The sequence below is a fragment of the Buceros rhinoceros genome, unplaced genomic scaffold, assembly GCF_000710305.1.
Source record: "Buceros rhinoceros silvestris isolate BGI_N320 unplaced genomic scaffold, ASM71030v1 scaffold16725, whole genome shotgun sequence".
In the NCBI taxonomy this organism is placed as follows: domain Eukaryota; kingdom Metazoa; phylum Chordata; class Aves; order Bucerotiformes; family Bucerotidae; genus Buceros; species Buceros rhinoceros.
Window position 1 is genome coordinate 17,662 of NW_010412442.1, and position 10,087 is coordinate 27,748.

Sequence of the window (10,087 nt, forward strand, 5' to 3'; positions counted from 1 at the left end):
ATTCTCTCCCTTCGCCGGCTCGCTCCCTCTGCTTCAAGCATCCTGGGCCCTTGCCTGCCCAGCTGGGATGTTTGGCTGTCCCACTCTGCTCTTTCCAGGGGTCCCAACTCCTCTGGGACCTCCTTACCTGCCAGGCAGCTCCCCATGACTGCGTGCAGTGCTCTGTCTGTGTATGCATCTCTGTTGTGTGGGATTTTTGCCCCACAAATTCTGTGTGTGTTGCTAAAACTAACTCGGCCTTACAGCCTCAGTAAAGTGTATCGGCTCAATTCAACTAATTACAATTTTGGGCAACGGTGTCTGCTTTATGTGAAATGCAGAACTGCTTGGCTATGTGTCTCCTCAAATTATCCAAACAGTGTTTCTTCATATAGTAATACAGGTGGTTATGTGCACCAAGATTTTTAAAAGCAGGTGCCAAATACTCAGATTCCGAGTTCATATTTAGGCAGCAATTAAGGGACATGATTTACAGATCAGCACTTCTGTTTGACTTCTGCTTGACAATTTGATGATCAGGATAAAAGACAAGCTGGGCATACTAGCTTTTATACAATCAGCACTTCTTATCAGCTCTGACATGTAGGCTGTAGAGAGTGAAGTTATTTACGTTCAGCATAGACAGCTTCAGTGCTGAGCAACATGAGAGCTGATGGTCGTGGTGTCCAGACAGCGGTATGGTTTCATTTCTGTTTATAATCACTGTAGCATTTGAAGGCATCTTCTCTCCTGAGAGAATTACTAAATGGATTATCTTGACCCTCTTTCCTGTGCCCCTATTTGATGTGCAGCTGCCACAGGCCAGAATATTCCTGTCTCGTTTCTGTTAGATATTGGGTGCGTTAATACTACTTGCTCCAGAAGTATATTTTTTATAGCTACCGCATCTAGGAGCATAGGGGCAGCATATAATTACACACACCTGCCTTACAGGGTAACTCTTAAGATCTTAAACTCTTTAACTTGATAATTTTCTAAATCAAAGGTAAAGCATGTACCATAGCAAATGTTCCCAGTCAAAGCGTTATTGTTGAAAACCTATTGTGAATGTTCTATGGTTTCTTACTTAAAACGGTCTTGGGCTTGGCCAGGAAAGGTCAGTGAAAACCTGGTTTCAGGAAGAGCTGAAGTTGGTGCCTCCCGGGGAGTCCTACGTGTCTTTCAGTTTTGGATCCTCTAAAAAGGAACACTGAAATATTAATGAGTTTCACAACTCTTACTGTATTCGGTAAAGTCCACAGTCATTTGCATGTGTATGTTCTCCCTGCTTAGTAAATATTTCACAGACATTTAATGTACAAACATGTAAATTCACAATTGTTTTGCAGTGGATTCAGCCTGATGTCCTTTGTAGGAGACAGGCTGAGGTACAGTGTTACATCAGGTGTGAGCTAGCTCGTTCACGTTTCAGCAGCTGAGGTGTTGGGAGATGTGCTGCAGGTAGGTTCTGCGCACAAGGTGTGATACGAATGTAACGCTGGAATCTGCATGCAAATGCACAAGCTGCCGATTATACATTTGTGAACTGAATACATGACAGAGACATGTCAGGTCTCCTTCCAGTTCTTAGTGTTACATACAGTGAATTAGTTAGACGTTCTACAAAGGAAAGAAATGCCTGATGATGCTTAATATCTTTCTCAAAAAGTTAGTTTAACACAGTAAATCTGGCCATGAACTGCTTTTATTATTGCTTTTAAACTACTGTTAAGTAACCCATTTTGCTAAAGCAAAGGCTCATTAATTAAAAAACAAAACTTGCCAGACTCTGCTAGTCCTTAAGGAAAGCATGTGTATAAGGAGATAGTTTGTACTGTTTGAATTTTAAATAAAACTATTCTAGCTCTCTTTAAAATTCCCTTTCTCATCTAGAAGGCAAGAGCATCAATGCTGATGTTTGAATTGTCCATATAACAAGCATATAAGCAGGTTAAAAAATGGTGTCTTAAATTATGGTTCCAGCTTTAAAAACATCTGAAACGTGTCACCTTTACTATATTTGATCTTTTTTCCATTTGAACTGGCTACTTGCTTTACTAACAAAAGCAAGTTTGTGTATTTTTTTTAACTGCCATCAGTCTGGCACAGCTGGAGAGGAGGCAGATGCATTCTGCTGTCACATGCAATTTCAGCAAAATTGTCAGCGAAATCCTAATTCCTGAATCCTTGTCGGTGGAGATTTATAATAGACCATGAAGGAGAAAGACACAGATTGTCTTAAGTGCAAGATAGAAGCCAGGGCTTTGAACTGCTTATACTGAAGCCGGCTATAAGTAAACATTTTGTCAAATAGAAGGTAATTTTTTGTAGACATGTCACTGACTGATCACTGACTATCACCTGAAATAACATCCAGAAGGATTCTTGGCTATTTTCTTCTCCAAACTCTTAAGCTAATACCCAAATTCTTAGACATTATTAATCGGTAAGTAGCACGTTATTTGTCAAACATCCTTTAATACCTACTTCAAGAAATGTCACTATAGTTAATAAATAAACATTTTGCAGTAATTATCTGATTCTAGTAAAACCTAATGGAGCATTCAAAGCCTCCAAACTGCTTAGTGTGAAATTTAATTTACTCTAATCAGGCCAAGAGTAGGGAAGCACAGGAGATTCTCCATGCATGTTCAACAATACATTGCAGTCTCGTATTACAAAGAAACTACTGGGCCGTCAGAAGCAAATATTTGATCTCCAGCAAGCATATACTTATTTGCATTTTAGACCATGATCTCCAGTCGAGTCCACAGTTGAACTAACTCTCTCTCTGTGAAAATCTTTGAGATTTAATTAATTATATGGTTGTCTGGCATCATACACTTTTATGATACAAGAATCAGTGCAAGTACTAGGTTCACTACTGGTACTGAAAATCTAGTACAAGTACTAGGGTATATATATAAATATGTATGGAAGCAGAGTTAGATTTTTCTCCATGTTTTAGTAAAAATTTAGTCTTTCCAAGTCTGGCTACAATTTCTTCTCTTGATTCTTTCTTAGTCCAGAAATTTTTAGTTTATCATAGTCTTAGCTTTAGCAATTCAGCTCCTATCTCTGAACAACTGAAAATGTATACATGGAGTAGGCATCCATGGTGAGTTACTTGGCACGTTGTACAGTAAATATATCTGTGCGGAATCTTCGTTGCCTCTGTTTTCTTCGAATTGGAATTTGCTCTTTGTAAAGAGTAACTTGCATAAAGTCTGTCCTTTAGATTATGCAGGTCAGACGAGGGGATTAGAACTGTCTTTCTAGTTTAAAAGTTTGTTTTTTAAAAGGCACGTATCCAGGCTTCTCCAACCCTCTGCATTTTAAAGGGTTTTCTTCTTCTTCCTTGGAAGTCAGTGCCCACGTAATTTTGACTCAGTTAATCAAGCTGAAGCAAGTCTTTTCGAAACTGCCAACTCTTACATAGTGAGTGGAGAGGGGATAACATGGTTTTAAGGGTAGGAATCGCACTAGAGCATCCAGCTCCTGTCCGTGGCCCTGAGCAAGCTGCGTTACTGTTCTGACCATGGCGCATCGCCAACACGAGACCAGCTTGTATTGTAAGCTCTTCTCTGAACACCCCATAGCCAACAAAGACATCGTGGAACAAAGACACAAACTGGCAAAAGATTATTTGGGCTACGATTGTCCAAAGGATTCTAAGGAAGAAGTGATCTGACTGAACCATCGACTCTGGCTGGTATTAACTGCCTTTTCATTCTGCACTTGTTCTGATAGCAAAGATGTCTTTGCAAGGGTAGACTATGCTTTAGACATCAGGAAAACTGCACGTTTTTAAGTAGTTGTACCCACTTAACACAAGCATTTCTCAGTTTAACAGTGAGGGCGATTTTGTCAGACGTAAGGCATTAGTATTTCACAGAGTTGTTAGTCGCACTGTGACAAATGAAAATGTAAATAGGATGAAGCCCTCAAAAAGTTGTAAATTATCACAGGTAGTCAATTGAAGAAAATGTTCAAGATTAAAATCTTGCTCTGTCTCTTAAAAACCAACAGTTATTGGAAACAAAGACTTTCATACATTCAGCTTGTTTCTCGTTGTAACTCCTGTAACATTGTGGTATATTTTTCCATTTGTGATGATTTCATCGGAACAGCCCCAAAGGCAGTGATGGCCTGTGCCTGATGTGACAACTCTGCGTAGCCAGGAGGTGAATAAAGATAAGGGCAGAGTTGTGCTTAACCACCCCCGTGTCACCTCACAGCGGTTGATAGGCTTCTCCTGCCTGGGGGTGCAACACCGACACAGAGAAGTCTGAGGGTACCACCTAGTAATACCATCATAAGCTCCCCCCTCCCTCTCCTAATTCATATCAGTAGAAAGAGGGGTGCTGTTGTTAATTGATAACTTACTTTTCATTTGGAATACTTCTGGGGAACAAGCCGCAACATTGGTGAAGGATGCTGTAAGTGAAGAGTTGCCTCATGCAAAAGTTGCAGTCAGGGTGCATTTCAGAGGGATGCTGGAGGGGTAGATAGGGCTTCAGGTTGGTTCTGTAGCTAGTGCATTAAAAAACCCAAACCAAACCCTTTGTTACAGAGGTGCTCTGTTCTGTGGAATACCAAAATAAACCATATCTACGGATTAGTAGCTACAGGATTATTTCTTTGGCAGAGCATTCTGTGAATTCTGCTGACTGAAGCCGGCTTCAGCAGAAATGCTTTGAAAGTACTTTCTTGAAAGCTGCTCTTTTGGTGAGTGAAGGCAGGTTGTCTTGGCTCCTTTTAAGCAGTGCAGGAAAGACCATTGGAAGTGTAAGGCAAAGAGTGATACAACATACAACAGAAAGACGTCCTGCAGCAGAGATGCTGACATCGCACCTCTGTGCTCCTGTTCACATGGTGCAGCTCTCATGCAGACTGGGAAGCTGCGGAAAATTGTAGGCAGCTACACTAACAACAGTTCTCACTTTCATGTTTTTCATAAAAGCCAAACTGCCCTTTATGGGCTATTAATGTGTGAAGGTGTTTCTCTCGGGGCAAGACTGTCTTTGCAGAACCTAAGATCAAGACAGAGTATTGCAGCCTGGGATTTAAAGATGTCACTGCACATGATGCCGGGATAAACACAACAGGAATTAACTCCAGTAACATCTACCCTGATGCTTCACAAGTTATTTTCTACATTGTCTCTTAGCATTATATTGTTTTCCTATTCACTTATAGCAAATTTCTAAGCTAAAGAAATACATGTAATTGAATAAAAATGTTCTTAATGATATTAAATATTATAGCTAGCTGTGTGCCTGGATTAAAGCAGATATTTTTTATGCTATGGCAGTGACAACTGTAGTTCTCTAGTGGCTTCCTTCTCTTCTTTATTTATTATTTACCTCAGCTATAAATGGAAGGAGGTGCCTTCAGGGGAGCACTGTGTATTGGTGTGGCTCATTGTAGCACAAATCGTGCATGCTACTGTAGTACAGCTCACGGGGAGTGTGTACATCCCGGCCTGTCCTCTCCAGCACTACATCTAAAGAGTACAGAGATAGTACTCAGCCTTTTCGCAAGTTTATCTCCATGGATTTCTCTTCTTTTAAAGTTGTTTGGCCTTCTACCAAGAAAAGGTCAAGCCGACATACAATTGTCCTAAAGTAATCTTTACTTAGTATGATTTCCTAGACTCTTTGAGCAGAGACCTGGATTCCATTTTGAGCAATCTGTTTTCTGCAATAAAACACTGAATATGTCTCTCTGTTGCTATAGAAATAATATTGCATTCAGTAAGGGAACCAGTGCCCTGCTGTCGACAAATCTAATCTGTTAGTCCCTAGAGCTTGAATTTTACCACTGGGAAGATGTATACATAATTCTACAAATTATTTCTGTAACTTATGCGTAAATGTCTTTATACTCTGAAACTGTTAGATAAATCTCCCAAAGTGATTGCACAGGGATTAACATGGTGTAATGTGTTAACGTCTATCTTAGCAGAGCCTTCCCCCTCGTCTTTTCCCCTCCCCACCCCATGGGATTCTACCCTTGGTAAAGCTATTACACCATCCAAGCTTGCTGCATTTTTTCACCACATCATCAGTCTATAGATTAAAAGAATCAGCTTGGTGAAGCTTTTGGTGTAAAACACTCACTGTTTTGTCACCTACTGCTACATTATCTCTTAGTTCCTATCCAGAGCCTGCGTAAGGCAAGTTGCAAAACATAGCTGAGTAATTGGTAAGGGAGGGAAGGGGCTGAGTGGACACACAATATTAAAGTAAAGATGTATTATAGATCACTGCGTGTTATCATGATCACATCTAAAATAGAATTTTCTTACTATGCATAGTTCCATGAACAAAAGCTAACGATGAGAATAATAAAAGATAGCATAAACACTAAAATGAGGTCTTTTTTTTTCTATAGGAACTAAATGGAGAAAGGACCAACAGCAAGACTTAAAAAAAGTTCTGAAGAACACTGACCGGGACATACCGCTGGTATTCGTCAGTGGAAACCACGATATTGGCAATAATCCCACAAGTGAAACAATAGATAATTATTGCCAGAGCTGGGGAGATGACTACTTCAGCTTTTGGGTTGGAGGTGTTTTCTTTCTTGTGCTGAATTCTCAGTTATACTTTGATTCTTCCAAATGCCCTGAGTTAAAGCAAGCCCAGGATGTGTGGCTCAATGACCAACTGGCTGTCGCTGAAAAACAGAAATGCAAGCACATAATAGTGTTTCAGCACATTCCTCTGTTTCTGAGAAAGCCAGATGAAGACAATGATTATTTCAACTTGGAAAAATCAGTTCGTCAAGAGATAATGGAAAAGTTTCATAAAGCAGGTACTTTCTCAAATGTTCCTATTTTTGAGTTTTTGTTTCAAATCGTTAATGGCTATGCCACTAGACAAAATACGCTAACTTCAATTACTGTTGAAAAGCCTCGTTGTTCCCCATAGGTCAAAATTATCAACTGAATCTAATCACCTATTAAAAGTACCAAACAAATTTTAAAACTGAGTGAAAAGTAAAAAACTAAAAGTGAAAAACTCTTTAAAATAAATAACAAGGATTTCATTTTGCAAGTACCTATAGATGTAAGACAACCTGAGTTTTTCCTGCCTATAGAGTGAAAGATCAAGTATTGCCATAGGAGAAAAGTAGAGAATTTATGTTTTACATAAAACACGGAAACAGAATTCAGAATTACCTTGGAGGTTGTTTTCTCCCACACTGAGCCAATTTTAAAACAAGAGTGTAATGCACTCCAGATTTATTCAATGCTAAAAAAGAGTCTCGCTCTGCTAAGATCAATCCTTTGCATATCCGTTACTAATAGGGGCCATTTCTGGGATGAAGGGCAGGTGGGATGTGTCCGAAACAAGTATATTGTACCAAATCCCTTAGCTTTGTTTGATGCCACTTGAATGCCATGGAGACAGTCACAGTACGCAGCTACTCCTCCATGCTGTTCCCATTGTTTCCTGGTAATTGCCTTTTTGTTCCTGGGGTGTGCTAGTCCCTCAGAATTTCCTGCCAGCTTGCCATCGTTGCACCGGAGTGTCATTTTCTCTGTATCTATAAAAGAGCACGTTATTTGGATTACTGAACAATGCAAATTGTTTATTATATTCTTCCTCATTTACCACATAATTGTTAAGCCTAGACTCATCCAAAACCAGCCTGATTTCCAAGCTCTGAATCTCCTAACGTTTCCAGTCAGTGGAGCCAAAATTCACAGCCATCTGAGGGCTCTCCAGGGCACTGACATATTTGCAGATTCAAGAGTTATAAGTGGTTTTTTACCCATAAGGAGACACGCTGAGAATACCTCGTAATACCTTTTATAATGTTTGTGCTGATCTTAATACAGTGGGAAGTACTGCTGTTGGAAAGCTGGGCAGCTCAACGACTGCTTGCATACTGGTGACTGAAAACACATCCCAGTTCGTTGGAGAGCTTGTTGGCAGGAGAACATTGCCATACAGGTGTATCCCAGTAAATAAGCATTAATGGGGAGACCAAAGCAGTTCTGTTCTAGAGTCTTCTGTTATCCAGATGGTTTACTAACATTGGCAACTGAGGATATACTTAATCAGGAGGTAAAAGAAATTATGTTGTCATCACATCAGGAAGCAAAATGTTATCATTGTAATGTTTATCATTGTTACATTACCCTGTTTCTCAGAGGGATGTTTCAGACTGGTTCTCCTAAAGCGTATCCCAAGATTTAACCAGAAGCTGGGTAAGCTTCAAATGATGGGGGAAAGGAAGAGAGAATGGGAAGCCGGAAGAACAAGACAACTTTGCGGAAAAAATTCCCAAACTCCTTTCTGTGCCAACGTGCCATTTGTACCTTCCCTCCAGCGTTTCTCATTGTGTCCCTCATTCCCAGTCTTAAAAATCCTCCCAAAATGATGCAGTGTTTGCTTCCTTGATGACAATGTTGGAACATTGATCTGTTGCTTGCTGTAAATGAGTCAATAGGTAATATTAGCAATCCAATAATCAAACACTTTGTTAATGAAATGAATACAGAGAGCAAACAGCTCAGTGTTGCTCTGACTGCTGAGAAAAAGTAGCTGAATCAAAACTTGGCTCAGAGTTTCCTTAGTAACAGGTGCCTTCTGTTTCCATTTTATTATTAGTTGAAGAACAGTCTTTGTAAGATCACCAGATGTTACCAGTGGATTGCAGACAGGCAGTTTGGTAGGGTAGGTGCACAGATATGCAATGACACCACCTATTTTCTGACTCTGCTTTGCCAAAGAATAATCAAATTCAGTGTATCACCAGACACGACGTGGCTTTTCCCCCAGTTCACTTCATACGTAGGATTAAACCAGAGAATATTGCTAATGAAATCCTAATCTACTTTGCATTTCTTTGTGGTTTATTTTAATTATGACTTGCGGTTAAAGAAGGCTAACCCCTTACAGCACTTAATTTAGAAATTCAGTGTAACTATTTATTCTCGAAACAGAAAGTAAGTTTGTCTTTTGAGTGAGTCCAGCAGGCTGCTGCTATTCTGCTTTCCTTGACCTGCCACCAGTCCTTCCTTCCTTCTGCCCTCTTGCTCTCTGATGCAGTGCTTCCAGACACTCTGAAGGTTTGTTGTGTGATTATGAAAAATTTGGTGTAACGTGCGTGTTTTAGGGGTTGGTGTATTTGGCAGTGCAAATTTGTTAGATGGACATCATATTTCAGTTGTTGATAACCTGAGATCAGACCTGAAACCATCCCAGTTCTCATGTTTATACTTTTTCTAGAAGTGTCAAACATGGCCATAACTCACCTGTTTAGAGAGAGACAGGAAAGGAAGGGGCAGCCTGGTCATCCAGGGCTTTCGATGAACAAAGACATTCATATGGGTACACGTTGAAAATTATCACGTACTTCAAAGTATGGTGATGCTGCAGAGGTGCTTTAAAGTGAGGTATGCCACTTCAGAAAATTATTATTTTAAATTCAGAGCCCAGATCTTCTATAGTTATTCTCTTCTAATCACTTAACATATTACATAATGGTTTTGGTTTAAGTATCCGCTCATTTCAAGCAGAGAGAAAAGACTAGCTGTAGAGGCTACATCTGGTACAAAATACTGAATTACATTTCTCACATTAGAAGTGTCCTTAACAGTTGGGCTAATTAAAGATAAAATCATGTCCTTATGATAAATATTTATAAATTGAAAATCTGGCACTTGTAAATATGTATTACCACTATGCAAAGTTAAACTTTACTTGTGAGCTGCATGTCTAAGAAATCCCCCTAGCCCATTTTTTCTCTAAATGCATTATAGCAGGTTTTGTCCTTGAAAAGTTATTTCAGTGACAGTGAAAATCAAAGCCATTGAGAAGGTAGTTTATCATTTAAACGAACGTACATTTCCGAAAGCATATTTCTGTAACTTCTGAAAGTTCAGCCTGAGTTGTCAAAGCTCTGTCTCCTCTACATGCAGAAGTTAAGTACAGGGGGAAAAAATTGTGTGCAAGAACTGTGAATGAGCTGACCTGACGTTCTCGTCTGTGAGGTGCACTGGAGTCACTCGATTCTCTGTGGGAAATGCGTATTCAGCTTTTAGGAATTTTCTAGTGCTGATATAAATAGGTTTGCACATCATTTTTGTAGG

The 10,087-nt window shown here is 39.7% G+C and overlaps 1 protein-coding gene across 1 annotated transcript in view; it reads left to right on the forward strand.

Moving 5' to 3' along the window:
• Window positions 1-10,087, forward strand: part of CPPED1 (calcineurin-like phosphoesterase domain containing 1) — a 35,618-nt gene that overhangs the window by 15,606 nt on the left and 9,925 nt on the right. Inside the window, exon 3 of the mRNA XM_010136404.1 lies at window positions 6,376-6,798. Coding sequence (XP_010134706.1) covers window positions 6,376-6,798 — 423 coding nt within the window. The remainder of the gene's footprint in view (window positions 1-6,375; window positions 6,799-10,087) is intronic.